The following is a 15,159-nucleotide window of genomic DNA, read 5'->3' on the forward strand; positions in this document are numbered from 1 at the left end:
CACACAGCGTTGATAGTAAAAGTCAGATTGATGATCTGCTAAATACATTGCAATTACATTAGTTTGCCTCAGAAGGGAGCCAGAGCAGCACATCAATAAAAAACCTTGCAGGGAATTTTCCATTTGTTGACTCTCAGTAAATTAAACAAGTGATTTAGTATGATTCTCTGAACTTTTGCATGTATGGAAAATCATGTTCTTTTGTAAGTTTCTTTCATCTGCTCATTGTAAAAATGTCCCTATGCAAATGAAGTCACGAGACATGACAAACATTCATAACTTTTTTAATTTAACAAAGAGTTTCTGGAATAAAGCTGACACAGTCATAAAATAACTGCCTATTACAGTACAATCAAAAGTAACCTGTGAAGGACTTTCCCAATATATATTATAGTAAAATGTAATGAGATGCTACCTTTAGTGCAATATCTAACATCTTAGAATTTTCCTTCATAGTTTTTCTTAAGCTTATTTTTAACTACTAATCTTTTCACTACTGGAGAGCATTCAAAGACATCAAGTCTACAACTTCTACATGTGTTGTCACCATCAATTTCACAGTAATATATCAATGAGAAAATTCTACACACAGCCTCTTTTATATCCCAACGCCATATTTTATGATGATATTGCAGGTCAGTAGTTAAGTATCCCCCCTGTCCCAATATTCTGCCCCTCTGTAAAGTGTTTTAAAGTTTGCAGGATTGCACCTTCATACTGGCCTCTGGCCAGCAGTACGAGTCAACAGCAAACTCATCGTAGTCAGTGCTGTAGGTGAGAGAGTTCACGTAAGCTTCTTTGTCGGATGGCTCAGGGCGAAGAGCTGCCATGTTGTGCTCGTATGCATACTCCACTATCTGCAATGCAAAGTTTTTAAAAGAACAAGATCTGTTATATCACAGGCCCCCATGAAACTAGAGTCAGCAACATGATACAGTATATGTTGTGTAACAGTAGCTCTTACCTTGACAGCCAGTTTGCGAGAGACGTCCCCGATAGAACTGAGAGGAGGATACAGTCTCCCCTCTACAAGGTCCTTCTCTGTCACCAGGTTAGCAAGAGCCTGGTAACAGTAAACACATAACACCATGTTACAGTCCCAAAGGAAATACAAATTTGCACTAGTCTAATTGCTCTAGTTTAAAAAAAGCAGAGGTAGAGAGTCAGGTAGTTTAACATTTCTATAGTCATGTGTTTTTATAATGGTGGGAAATTGGGCAAATATCAAAAATACAGCAAGGTGGAAAGTAGTAAGGTATTACATCTCTAAACATTTTTAGCAAGTGAAATGTTTCCCCTAAATGAGAACTTGAAGGAAAGGGGTCAGGTTTGGGAAACTATTACTGATTTACGCAGTAATATCTCATCAGTAATCACTGAAGGAAAATGTATTTGCTTAAGTAATGTACTTGGGTAAAATTATCAGCTTAGGTAGGTGTAAATGTATACTTTTTGGCCAAATTCTAAAGAGAAACATATTTATTTTTGTTCTGTTTATTCAAGAACAGCTGTAAAAAAATCACATTTCACTTATAAAACTATAAAGCTTCTGCAAGTTTAAAGCATTGTCATAGGTCTGACTATCACAACATACTCACTGTAAAGACTGGATGTAGTGCAACACTTATCTAGTCCTATTCCTTTTCCCTTTCCCTTTTAAATTAGGTTGATTGATTCAATTTACACAAAAGCTGAGCTGTACACATAATGCTGTACATCTGTTCTTGTGGGTTAGGGTTAGATGTGTAAAAATTTTTTGGTTATTGTTAGAAAGGTATTGATTCTTGACTCTTTACATTATTTGAATAATTTTGAAGTCGACCAGATCTTTAAATTTCAGTGTTTTCAGTTTGATGAAGAGTGGGTCTGATTGATTTATTGTAGAGAGCCTTCGCGCAACCTTGTTTCTGCTACTAGAGATTCAGCGTCAACACAAGTTATTGATACCACAATTGATCTTACACTTTTAGCCTTATAATAATAGAGATTTAAAGAGACAGTGTAAAAGCTGTATATGTTGGAGTGTTACCTCTGCTGCAGTGAGGAAGATTTCCTCTGAGATATGTCGGATGGCGCAGGCGATGACACCCAGGCCCACACCAGGGAAGATGTAGGCGTTGTTTCCCTGGCCTGGGTAGAGTGTCCTCCCATCAGGCAGAGTGACGGGGTCAAACGGGCTGCCACTGGCAAAAATTCCCCGTCCCTGCAGAACCATTTATTGCAGGTCAGCAATAAACTTGTAAATGTTTGGGAGCACAATGACTACAATGAAGAGTGTCCAGAGTGTGTACCTCTGTGAGTGTGTAACACTGCTCAGCAGTGCATTCTGCTTTGCTGGTTGGGTTGCTGAGGGCGAAGATGATTGGTTGTTCATTGAAGGAAGCCATGTCTCTGATGATCTGTTCAGTGAACGCTCCAGCAACAGCTGCCACACCTGACATAGAGAACCATACAATATAAAATTAAATGGTGTCCCAACATTAACGGAAGGATTGTCACTTGTTCATCTTCTGGATATTCAATTTGACTTCAAATATTCTTTCATGTCATAAAAAGTTGAATCTATTCCTTTGTTCACTTTCCCTCATCTTCAGGGTTATCTATCTAACATGCAGTCTGACAACCTGTTAAACACATATTGGAAAAATGGCAGAACGGATGTCTTATGAAAGAAGCAAATGTTTGCAGATTTACCAATGATAGCTGTGGGTTTCAGTTCCCGAACCACATCCTCCAGATTGTTCATCTGTGGGTGCTCATGAGCAAACCTCTCCTTCTCATGAGTCAGGTGGTCTCGACCCTAGAGATTGAAAATAAGGCGTATGAGGAGAACACCAAACACATAAAGAAGAGAGATCTGTGTACTGGTTGAGCTCAGCAATGGAATAAAATGTGGAGTTGGGATGGAAGAAGGAGGAAAAGTGGACAAAGATGTAAGACAGGTCCAAGGTGAAGACAGGGAAGAGGAGGAATGAGGGATAAACAACATGGATATGGTGGACAAAACAGATGTGTGACAGATGCTAATGTTGAAGAGTCTTTTGCAGTGACTCCAAGGAATGACCTCTGTCGGATGAATTACCAAACTGTGGCAGAGGTTTAGTCGTGATTGGAGAAACACTGGGAAGTCCATCATCAAATATTCTAAACCAGTCCTTAAGTGATGTAACATTTCCCACAGGATTGTCTCTTTTTGGATGAGGGTATTCATGCCTACATGTGTACTCGTGTTTGCATGTTCTTTTCAGGACACCTTGACAATGAGGCCTTTGGAATCAACCATCCAGATCTTCTTCAGACACTCTTCCTTAGCGAGTCCCTCTTTCTCCATGGCCATGCTGATCAGCTCAGCAATCCCCATTGCTGCCTGGGAGCAAGAAAAAAGAGAGTGATGAGAGAGGAGGGGCAGATGGCTGACTAACATGAGTCTGGTTCTGCTCGAGGTTTCTGCCTAAAGGAAGTTTTTCCTTGCCGCTGTAACTAGCTAAATCCTGCGAGGTGCAATGCTCATGGTGGATTAAGATGAGGTAAGAGTCCTGTCAGTAAGATGGGACTGGATCTTATCTTGTCTTGATGTTGGGTCTCTGTTCAGAATTTGACATAGAGTGGTCTAGACCTGCTCAGTTTGTAAAAGCGTCTTGAGATAATGTTTGTTGTGATTTGGTGCCATACAAATAAAGACTGATTGATTGATTGATTCACAATATCAAGTTCAGTTGAATAAAGTGGGAGAAAGAACTAATCTTAAGCAAAGGATTAAATAATCCACCTGTACCATTGTCAATAATGATGGGAAATGATGGAACTGAGAAGGGAAAAACCCTGGGTAGCTGCTTGTACACAAACAGCATCTTAAAATCTCCCCCTGAAATTGATATCTTAGCTTTCGCCTCAAGACAAGTTTGTAAAAACATGTGTGATTAGTTTACCAGTCAGACAAGCTCTTGCAGCCAAGCTATCTAGTCCCTCTGAGCTTTTCTTACCTCTCCTGCACCTTGGAAGACAATGGTGTGGTCACACATTTTGCTGTTGGTGATACGGAGAGCAGCAAGCAGTCCAGCTACAGCTACAGCAGCGGTACCTTAAGAAATAAAATACAGCAGGAGCAGCACTTTAAGTCTGATATTCACTTACTTACATTCATTTCTCTACAGGATGAATGACACTCATATCTTATACACATAGGATATACTTTAAAGAGGAACACAGGAGAGTATTTGGGGACAGATACAAGGAAATCCAATTTGTAGCAGACAATGAACATAAAAATATGGACAGTTGTATGACCCTATTCCCAGATTGACAGTTAAGAGACGGCAGAGAAGATGGAGACTGAAATTGAACAATCATGATTCTTCACTATGCAGGGCTTGAAATTAAATGTAAAGCTTTTTGGGGGCGGGGCATTTTTGTCTTCGACAGCTAAAGAAAAAACAGACAATGCTGGGAATAGAGATTTGGAGGTGACACGCAGCCAAGGGTTGTGGCAGGGAGTCGTATAACACTGTGACAGGGACTTTATAGCACATCGGGTGCATGCCTCAAACACCAGGCCAAACCAGCACCCTGGACATATTTTTACCAATACAAATATTTAAAGATACAAAACTACATGTGTGTTTCAAAGAAAACTCCACAGGGGCCTTTTACATTTATGTATAATTTTTACTATACCGGACTTTAATATCATAGCCAAACTCTGGTGTGCTTTTATGCCACAACCTGTCTGTTTATCATGTATACAGCTTCCAAAATGAGTTGTGTACAGGTAGTTGATTTGAAAAAGGTTTTATAACCTATCTTCTGTTTGTCTTTGTTCACTCTGAACATGGTTAAGATCTTTATGAAAAAACAAAGACACATCTGTTTCATAAACATGGAAAATAGGACTTTATGTGTAACATGGTCCAGAAAAATGCCAAGTGCGTTTTTGTGTGCCCATCGCCTGTGACTAACCTTGGATATCATCGTTGAATGTGCAGTACTTGTTGCGGTACTTGCTCAGCAGACGGAAAGCATTAACATTTGCAAAGTCCTCAAACTGGATCAGACAGTCCATTCCATACCTGAAACAGAAAGCTTTGTTTAGTGTGACTGAACCAACAGGCAACTTAGACAGACACAGCAACATACACAGACTTTAGAAGACTTTATATCAGTCCTGAGGGGGGAGCTCTCCTACTACTCTAGGTAGTAGGAGAGGGAATAGGAGAGAGGGGAGGCTGGCTTTTCAATGCATTTTCAATAGATATATAAAAGCAAAAGTTCAACTATATGTAACCACCCAAACATTCTTTTTCATAAGTCTTGTCTAAAGAGAAAATAAAAGCTTTAGAACTGTGCACTCTGCTCTGTTTATTGGACATTTGACAAGCTGACACCTGTTCCTCTAAACATCTTGCCATCGCCTCACAATGCGTGTCAGTGAGAAAGGTCAAACCTCCACAAAGAACAAGAATCACCAAATCACCAAATTGGAAGGCAAAGAACAAAGCGCCCACCCAGCCTCCCAGTAAACCCAGCACCCTTCAACTTTACGAGATGCTGCACAGGACCACCTATCACATACATTCAATAAAGCAGCACAGACGCCTGTTCTAATAAGCTCCTACAAAAACATCATACAACAAAAATAAACCCAGAGGCTAGAGTTATGAGTCAGTAAATTCGATTTAGCAGCGACAGAGAGGAATCCTGAGTTCCCAGGCCTTTTAACAGATGGAACTTCAGTTCAGGAATTTACTGGATGTTTGCAGAGCGACTCTCTGAGATGAGGCACAGGTTTTCAGCTGTGGGGAAAGGAAAGAATGACCTGGGTAAGGTGTGAAGGATAACAGAGAAGCTGCTGGCGGGAAGATGAAGAAAAAATATTGAGATTTTTCAGCATTTTTTGCCAGAAAACCATTTGGATAGAAAAGTAGGGAGAGCAGTATGAGGTGGTTGTTATATGTGAAATAGGCTCTTGGTGTCTTCAGCTAATACAAATTCTCATTGGCCTTGGGATTAACACTGGTTACGGTTAGTGTAGTAAGCTAGGTAGCTAATCCTGCTAACATTTGTGGATTAATGCACTTGTCCTGGTTTTGGTTTTGTAAAGGCTTACAAAGCCAGCTCCATGAACACCCTTGTGACCTGCTATGCCTTGCTAAACCCTGATTGGATGATCACTTGCTGGAGGAAGAAGTCAAAAGGATGCGGCTCAGTGGGTAGAGTCGGTCGTCTATCAATCTGAAGGTTGGTGGTTTGATCCCAGCTCCGGCAGTCACATGTCGAAGTGTCCTTGAGCAAGACACTGAACCCCAAATTGCTCCCTCTGTTGTTCAGAGGTGTGTGAATGTGAACGAATGAGATTAGCTGATACTGATGGTCCCTCACTACATAGCAGCCTCTACCATCAGTGAGTGAATGGGTGTGAATGAGTGAACGTGACAAGTAGTGTAAAATCACCTTGAATGGTCAGACAGACTAGAAAAGCGCTATATAAGTGCAAGTCCACTTACCATTTAAAAATTTAACAAATGCTTAAATTAAGAGTGAGAAAAAAGGACTTGAAGATCCAGTGATCCATGATTTTGGCCACAGGGATTGAAGAGGCAGGATGGTTGGGATAGCTGGGCTAATGCACTCTGCGATGATGTCACAGTCCATAAAAAATATATTAGCAGTATAACTTTTATTAAGTCCATTTCTCAGCTCAAAACAATGGGAGGAAAGGGAGAGGTTGTCTGAAACCCAAGCAGCAGAGATCAAGTTTCCGTGAGTGAGTGATGGAGGAAATTAAAGGATGAGCCAGCACACAGGCTGAGTGCCCCATAACACCTGCAGCCCTGCAACTCAACTCAACAAAAGGACCAGCTAAAATCACTCATCGTTTTCAAACTTGAGGATGCTTGGTGATATCTCTTTTCCTCATTTTAGCTTTCTGTTTTTTCTCCAGGTTTCATTCTTTTAAAAGAAAAAAAAAAACACCTCATGCCTCACTCCGTGTTTGCACTGTTCTTGTGCGATTCCCTAAAGCTGTTTGCCACTTGTTACAGTTGCTGTTAAACTGCTTAAACTTCCAGTGGGAGGAGGAGGAGGAGGAGGAGGAGGAGGAGGAGGAAGCTGAGCGGAAGCAAAGCTAGGAAGAAATGCAGGATGAGAGGCGACCTTAGTTCAGCTGTAATAAAACTTAACATCCTGATGAGAACGTGCCATATAGCTTTCTCACTGCCTATCCTTTTCTCTGTCAATATGCAAGACACTGATTCTCAACACAGAGACTGACAGGCCGGCTGAATTACTGCCAACACAGCAGTAGCACTGGGGAAAGAAATGTGTTTTCTATCAAGCAGAGAGCAGTTCTAAAGCAGTGTGCGCTTGTGCAAAGAGGATGAATAATGAGGCCGAGAAGGGAGCTATAAACTTTTCATTGTGTTTGGGCTTTAGGAGACGTAGACAGAGACAGGCGACAGGCGAGGATAGATGTGGCCTTGCCCCTCTGCCAGTGCAGCGTGCTCTGGTATGGTTTGGTGCAGCCCGCTACTGGAGAGTTCAAACCAGTTCATGTGGAACCAAGCTGCTCATGCACGAGTCCAGAGGTGGATTTGGGAGAGTTGTCCTCTGCAGATGTCATGAGTCATACTTACAACCTGGAGATATTTTCAGTAAACACAAGGAATCAGATTTAAGGCTATAAATGAGATCGATTTGAGTCATTGTTTTATTCTAAAAAAAAAAATACAGTCCAGAAAGAGGAGGAACTCCTGACACAGATCTTTGAATGACTGGAGCTGTGAGCACATGCATATTTATGGGCATCCACTCGCCATAAACTACAGAGTGACAATCTGTGGTTGTGGTGCTGCAGAAAGAAAAGGAGCATCTTCCCAATGTAGAAAGCTCTTTGGTCCATGGCTTGAACCAATAAAGATAGGGTGTGTGTTTTTGTCATTGTATGTGTGTGTGTGTGTGTGTGTGTGTGTGTGTGTGTGTGTGTGTGTGTGTGTGTGTGTGTGTGTGTGTGTGTGTGTGTGCGAGTGCATGCGTGGTTGCTTTGCCCAGAACAAAGCTCTCCTCGGAGGCCATTTGTGCTCATGGTCTCTACTCTGCCTGGAAATCTGTTGTCTTTCCTTGACAACCCTCAGAATGGAACGCTAAAATCTGACAAAGCACCTCTCCTCCAGTGGAATAAAAAATACCCTTGACAAAGAAAGCAGGATTTTCTATTGTATCACAGCTTAAGTATCAAGGGCAGGAACCTTAGAAAGACACGGCACACCCAAATGATGAAAAACACAGACCCATACTCCTGACTGTGCTGAAGGTCTATTCATCTCTGAGCTGTGGAGCACACATATTTAAGGATCGGAAGAGAGAGAGTGTTCTCACACAAAAATACCATAATTACAATAAACAGATGTTTGAACTCAGTCTTCAATTATGGATCAGCTGCCTTTAGTTATGTTGGATTGGCACAGGGGGAATATATTATTCATTTGAACTAAAAATGTGGCGCTTCGAATTACAACTGCAAATAGCAGCTTAATTATTTAATACATGTAAGTTATTGGTAAACATCTGACTGATACCAGAGACAGAAACTATTGGTGCATGGGAAAAAGATTGAAAAAAGAGAAAAAAAGGAGAAGACTGCCAATTTTTTGTTTTAATTTATGAGCATCTCTGTAGAAATTTAATGTCAAATTGAGCCACAACATAAGAAAAGTGCCCAAAAATGTTACTAAGGTGCCTAAAGTACAATTTAAGATATCATTAAACTTACTTTATGAAGTTTTGAACTTGTAACAAAACTGTCTTAAATGAATGTGGATGGCTCTTCATCATCCATTAAGTAGACATCACAGCAAAATAATTAACTCACTATTACATTCTGGATTATTATTACACATTGACTTTAAGGCTCACAGACCTTAATGTCAATGTTTACATTTCCTCCAGCAAAGCTGATTAGTCAGTTATAGAAATCGGGGGCATTTATATTCAAATAATACAAAAAGCTATGTATCAAACTATGTCAGGGCTGCCGAATAAGTCAAAGCAAAGTTCAGGACTTGTTGCAAACACCACTGCCAAAACTCTGAGTCTCACCTCTTGTTGTGGAAAATTCAAAAAGGGACATCTATCCCCCTGTCAGGGTTTGGCAGCAAGAACACTTTCCGTGTCTTTGTGCAGTGCTTTGTCAACAGAGCTCTAAAAGGAGGTAAACTCATGTCTGTCACTCTGATGAGAGGAAAGGTCAGAGGAATCCTGCCTACGTCTGCTAAACCATGACAATCACTGCAGTGATAACACCTTTTTAAATGTTGCAAAGTTTACTAGTGGGTGCAGAAGTCTCGCTCTCTTTGCTACCACTTACTGCCTTTATTGATTCAGACATAGTCATGGTCTGACCATAGACAGTATAAATAATGGACGTAATATCTGTGTCGTGATGTCACCCATCTGTTTCTGAAGCGCTGTTTTGAGGCCAATCGTTGGCGGGAGCTATATCGCTGCTGTCGAGCGACTGTGACTTAAAGAGGTGAGCTTTGAGCCTCCTTGCCAGATCAGCTTTGTTGAATTGGTGTGTATGTGGTTTCCAGTACTTCCAGAGCGGATCCTCGATGAACTGCAGTTTTTAGCACTTCCGCATTGGACTCATATTTTTAGACCAGAGGTTGCCGCTTGGTTCTGACCGGAAGTTGCTTCCAATGTGCAGCACTGCTAATTGCAAGGTGCATTTTTCAAAAACTACTGAAAAGCGGTAAAATGAATGGTAACTGTAGGTGGCAGGGCTATCTGTGTTTGGACCATGAATGATCACCAAACTCTTCAGGTTCCCTCAGCTCTGCAGGCCGTTTTAGCATCTTTCAGCTTGTTGTCTTGATGTCCTGCTCTGCAACTTCGCTGTTTTGGTTTGCTCTCCCCACTTGAGTATGATCATTTATAGCAAGAAGCTCCAAAAACCCACTGTGCACGTTGAACCAAGAACCAATCAGATGCCTGCAGAGAAGAAACTCACCTCACCAACCACTGGGCTGTTTAAGCTATTTAGGAAATGCTACCATAACAACACAAAGATCCTTTGTGCTTAGCCTTTCATTTCATAGTGATTAATGACTTGCCAAAATAATCCTGGTCGTGAACTGAATGAAAAATACCTAGCACCACTGTTTTCTGGAGCAGAGCTTTCAGGGTTTCTTGTTGCTTGCAGCTCAATCAGTCGAATATATTAAGAAAACAATCCTTATGACAGTTATAAATATCTGATAGCATGATGAAGAACTTGAGACTTGATATGACAGAGGCTTGTTCATATGGTGTATCCATCAGACCTGTGGTGTTATGTCTGGACCAATCTGAAGTTGGAGGGGTTTGATGAGGGACCCAGCTTCTTTAGGAAACACAATCAGGCTTCGTCTGGGTCTCCATGAAATCTGAACCCTTAGCTAAAAAGAAGTAGGTGGGTGTCATATATAATATATTCCAAACACTGAGGAGAGGCTAAAAACAGGGGATGCGGTATAAAGTGATCTTTTTTAGTCTGGGTGCATTTAGAGGCAGAGTCAGGGTGGACCTCTGAAAAAAAAAGGTCACAGACAAGAGCGCTCTGTGCAAACACAGCTGTCGAACCTGCGTGCACATATGTGTGTTTGTGTACACACACACGCTGTCAGTAACCACCATTCCTATGGGGCTTCGTGGCAGAAACTTTAATAAATCCCCAGCCCCCCATCTTGCTCTCCTGAGAGCAATCGTCTCTCAGCACACTTTATTTTCAAATCCCCAAGCCACCATAAAAACGAAGCATTCACTCTCTTCCTCCTCTCCTCTGCTGCTTATTTAACCCAAACATACTCTGTCTTTCTGGTCCTTCTTCTCTTGATGCCAATTTTTTAAGATAGCTGAAGGGAACCCTAAGCTCTGTGCATGCTACTTATATTAATATCGACCTAGCAACAACTTTGGTTGTTATCAGAGCACAAATCAGCTGTTGGGCCTCAGACAGGGCCAACTGTACTTACCAGAGAGCACTATTCATAATCATCTATTATTATTCACCCATGCCGGGTATAATGTGGTATGTGAACAAATCTCTGCCATAATAAAAACAATAACACGGGTCTACACGGGTGAAGTTTTGTTAGATTGCGGTACAGAAACAACTTTGATCAAGGAAAATGTATTGTTATTTCGTTTTAATTATTACCAGGCTTTCTTACTGATCTTTGAGTTGTGTAAGATGCTTGATTCTGATTGGTCAAAACCCCTTTAACAACCCCTTGACAGCGGTTGTTAACTTCCACTAATATTAGCAACGCTAACGGGGGTTAGATGGAGTCCTGAGGAAAGGCCTCATTCACATTCATGCTAATGACCACCAAACCTAGCTTTAATTGGTTGCCTCATTAGGGATTGTTCTTCATGACAACTGATGCAACCTCTTAGCTGGTGAAATAACACCCAAACCAGCTCATCCTGGAGCCTGTCAATTCATACACTGCAATGCAAACACTGCTGTTAAATATTCACAGCATTTGAATGTGAATGGCAAAAATGATGCGTACCTTATAAAAAGCTTTTACAAAGAGATCCAAAGTATTAAAACCTTTGCTGAGCTTTGGTGAATCCTTTTGAGACTGCTATAAGTGCATGTAGGAGTAATGAGATTAAGGGATTCATGTCCACTCAGAGACCAAAGCAGCAGACAACACCTGCTGATTATTCAACGATAGGAGCTGCTGCAGAAAGAGGAAACTTGCCTTACATCAGACACTACTATAAGCTCAGGGAGAATGATCATGGATGTTACGAATAAATATGCTATCTATGGTTAAATAATCACTTCTGTTGCCTATTGATGAGTCAAAACATTTTAGCTCATGTTAGCAACTTAGAAAACTCAGCAATGAATATTACTTGAAAGACTGCAGAGCTGCAATCATTCATTCAATCTCTGAGCCCATAATTACTCATTTTCCGCCGATCTGGCTCCGTTGGGGAAAAAGCTTCGCTGTTCCCTGTAGTTGAGAAGCCACCCGGTTATTAGAGTCAGGGCTTCCTGCTGCCAGCTGGAGGGGACCCAGACCCAGGCTCCCTCTGGACTCTGGTCCTTCTGGGTTAGAGTGAACCTTAACCAGGCCCATGTGTGTGTGGAGCTGTGATGGCTCCGTGGCACATAGGGACACAGTGATTTTCAAAGATATGTCAAGATGCACGCAAGTACAAAGTATACAAAAGTCTCATCAAAGAGAGGACTCCAATAAACAAAATGCAGTTCAAGCCCCAAAGGCAAGAACTGGGGTGGACTCAGCTCAAAAGGGAAGGGAAAGATAAGATCAGTGTATGAAAACCAAATGAGAGACGATGCAGAATACTTCACATCTCATTACCGTGTGATCCTTTGCCGAATAAAAACAGGGATAAGCACGTCAACGTGACATCACAAGTCTGACTGATGATCCTTGTGTACTTGAGAAAGAAAGAACTAGATATTTTCCATGGAGTTGGACCACTGGAGTCAGTGCAAGGAAAACAACTAAGTCTCCCACTTCCTTTTAACAGCACTACCTAAAAGCGCAATCATACTCCTGCAGCATTCTGCATTTTAAATATTATCTTTTTACAGATCCTCAACAACTAAAGAAGCTCTCCTGTCATCCTTGACCAATCAAATCATTATGGAAAGCTTGATTTTGGACAGTTTAAAAACAATACTGTATAAAATGTTATTGCCAAGAGTGGAAAACAAACAATCACTCAGTTCAGCTGGTTAGCTGTACCTTCAGCGGTCTTCAGAAAACCATGCCACTAAAATCAACAGCACTTATGGTCGCCAAGCTTCTCTGATCACTCACTAATAAGCTCACGTTGCCATTCAGTCAGTCAGCAGACTCCTGACTGACATCACTTGGCAACCAAAACCTCAAAGAAGTAAACTGAATCATCTGTGACTCAAGTCTAGAGTCCTGAATCCCACACAATTTGGGTTTGCTAAAATGCTTAACATTTTTCTCCCAACAGCATCTTTTCATATGTGTATTGAGATGACAATAGCAGGCATCATAAAGAGAATTGGAATAAGATGAGTTGAAGCTCTGTATGATTATACCTGTCAGACACAGCCTTCATAAATTCATCCAGCAGGTCATCATAGGCCTGGCCCCGCACTCTCTTGTGTCTCAGCCCAATGTAGAGAGGGTCCTTCAGCAGCGCCTGCAAAAACACATGGAGGCAAAACACAGGATGGTCAGTTACTTTGCAAAATAACAAGAGAAGGATTACAAAAGCGCTCCATCCATTTAGACTTTGATGCAGGAAAACCAAGAATATTGATCCTTTTAAGTCCATTTAATCTTCCTATATTCCTGACACTAGCCAAAATGAATCTTGACCACTGTCTGGTAAGACCTTCCTGACTTATGCTTGAAGCAAATGATGTAGCTTCAAGCTACTGACATCAGGCATGGATATTAAGCAGGGCATAGAAATCTGGAAATCTTAACAATCAATCAATCTTTATTTGTAAAGCGCCAAATCACAACAAACGTTACCTCATGACACTTCTACAAACAGAGCAGGTCTAGACTGTACTCTATGTTAAATCATTAACAAAGACCCAACATCAAGACAGGATAAGATGAAGTCCCATCTTACAGACGGTTCTCAGTCTGATCTCATCTTTATCTACCATGAGCATTGCAACTCGCAGTTCTTAACAAGTTACAGCGCAAGGAAAAAACTTCCTTTTAACAGGCAGAAACCTCGAGCAGAACCAGACTCATGTTGATAGGCCATCTGCCTCGACCGAGTTGGGGTTGGAAAGAGAGATAGAGGAGATTGAGAGAAAGATAGTTGATAGTGATGAGATTGATATTAGTAGGAGTAGTATATGTTGCCGCTGGAGTCTGGACCGTCCACAGCAGCAGGAGTCAACCACCATATTCCAACTCCACACTTCCATATCTTTTTTTTTATCAGACCCTACAGACTCTGACTCAAGTAACATAACTTTTGGACATTCATCAGACTTAGTGCACCAGAGCATAAAAGGCTTCAAATTCCTTTTTACATACCTTTATGTAAGAACCCCAACACCTTTACGTTTGGCTTCAATATGTTAAATGTTGAAGCTTTAACACCTTAATTTCAGGGTCTGTTAGTTGATGCAAGTAATTCAAAGAAATACATATACTTACACAAAAATGTTAGCACTCAGCATCGGTGCTGTTTGTCAAATACATTGTAAAGCCTTGTATAATTGATGCCTGTATCAGGTGTATAGCACACTGACTGTTAAACAGTAAAGAGTAAGTGGAAATAAAAAAAGAACAGTATAAAGAGGTATGTGTGTATTTCTTTATTTCCCCTCTTTAAAGGGAGCCACAGAGAAACTCAGTGAATGTACAGACTGAGACGTTTTTGTGCATGATTTCTGTCCAGTCTTGACAGCTAATGAATGTGAAAATCAAAGACAAAGGAGACATATAAACAAGGTGTGAGAAAAGCCTCTCACATACTCACACCTGTGTTTCTGTAGACCTTAGACCTCTTCTGTAATATGAACCATGTGATCCACACAGTCTGCAGATACTTCTTCTTAACTCTTACCAACACAGTCATCTTTAATGTGATATCAATCCCTTCCACATGGTTTTCAGGGAAGACATTACTTCAGCAGACAAGTGAATTTTTGGTACCATTGATGATAGCATAACACATCAGGGTTTCCAGTATCCCTGCCATCATGTGCTTCAGAATTTTATAGCAGTTAGAAAAAGTTGTAATATCACTGGTATTAGAGAGCGAGTGACTATGAAAGTAACAAGGCCAAGAGTCTACCACAGGAGCAGCTCTTTGAGGCAGCACTTTACATTCTTTCTTATTACCAGGATCTGATTTGATTGGTCAAAACGACATAATGATGGTGATTCTCAACAACAAAAGTGGTACCAGGGACAACCTGGTCACACACGTCATATCATATCAAAGAAGTTCCAAACCACAAACATTAATGTCTGTCTGTAGCTGATCTTCAGAGTCTGGATGTAATGACAGTTACCAGGCCCAGATGTGAGGAGCGCAGCCTGAGGAGCTACTGGGCCCCAATGATCTCTGATGGAGAAAAGTGGAGCCTATGCTGCAAGAAAGTCTTAGAAGCAGGGACATTTGACTCAT

General features: G+C 41.1%; 1 protein-coding gene across 1 annotated transcript in view; it reads right to left on the reverse strand.

Annotated features, from left to right (window-relative positions):
- Nucleotides 1–268: 268 nt before the first annotated feature.
- The window catches only part of me1 (malic enzyme 1, NADP(+)-dependent, cytosolic), a 116,918-nt gene continuing 102,027 nt past the window's right edge, over nucleotides 269–15,159 (reverse strand). The window contains exons 6-14 of the mRNA XM_034696983.1: nucleotides 13,094–13,197; nucleotides 4,957–5,066; nucleotides 3,984–4,081; nucleotides 3,254–3,367; nucleotides 2,695–2,800; nucleotides 2,292–2,434; nucleotides 2,030–2,203; nucleotides 965–1,063; nucleotides 269–857 (exon numbers count right to left, since the gene is read on the reverse strand). Coding sequence (XP_034552874.1) covers nucleotides 690–857; nucleotides 965–1,063; nucleotides 2,030–2,203; nucleotides 2,292–2,434; nucleotides 2,695–2,800; nucleotides 3,254–3,367; nucleotides 3,984–4,081; nucleotides 4,957–5,066; nucleotides 13,094–13,197 — 1,116 coding nt within the window. The 3' untranslated portion in view covers nucleotides 269–689. The remainder of the gene's footprint in view (nucleotides 858–964; nucleotides 1,064–2,029; nucleotides 2,204–2,291; nucleotides 2,435–2,694; nucleotides 2,801–3,253; nucleotides 3,368–3,983; nucleotides 4,082–4,956; nucleotides 5,067–13,093; nucleotides 13,198–15,159) is intronic.

Source organism: Notolabrus celidotus, chromosome 12 (genome assembly GCF_009762535.1).
Source record: "Notolabrus celidotus isolate fNotCel1 chromosome 12, fNotCel1.pri, whole genome shotgun sequence".
NCBI lineage: Eukaryota > Metazoa > Chordata > Actinopteri > Labriformes > Labridae > Notolabrus > Notolabrus celidotus.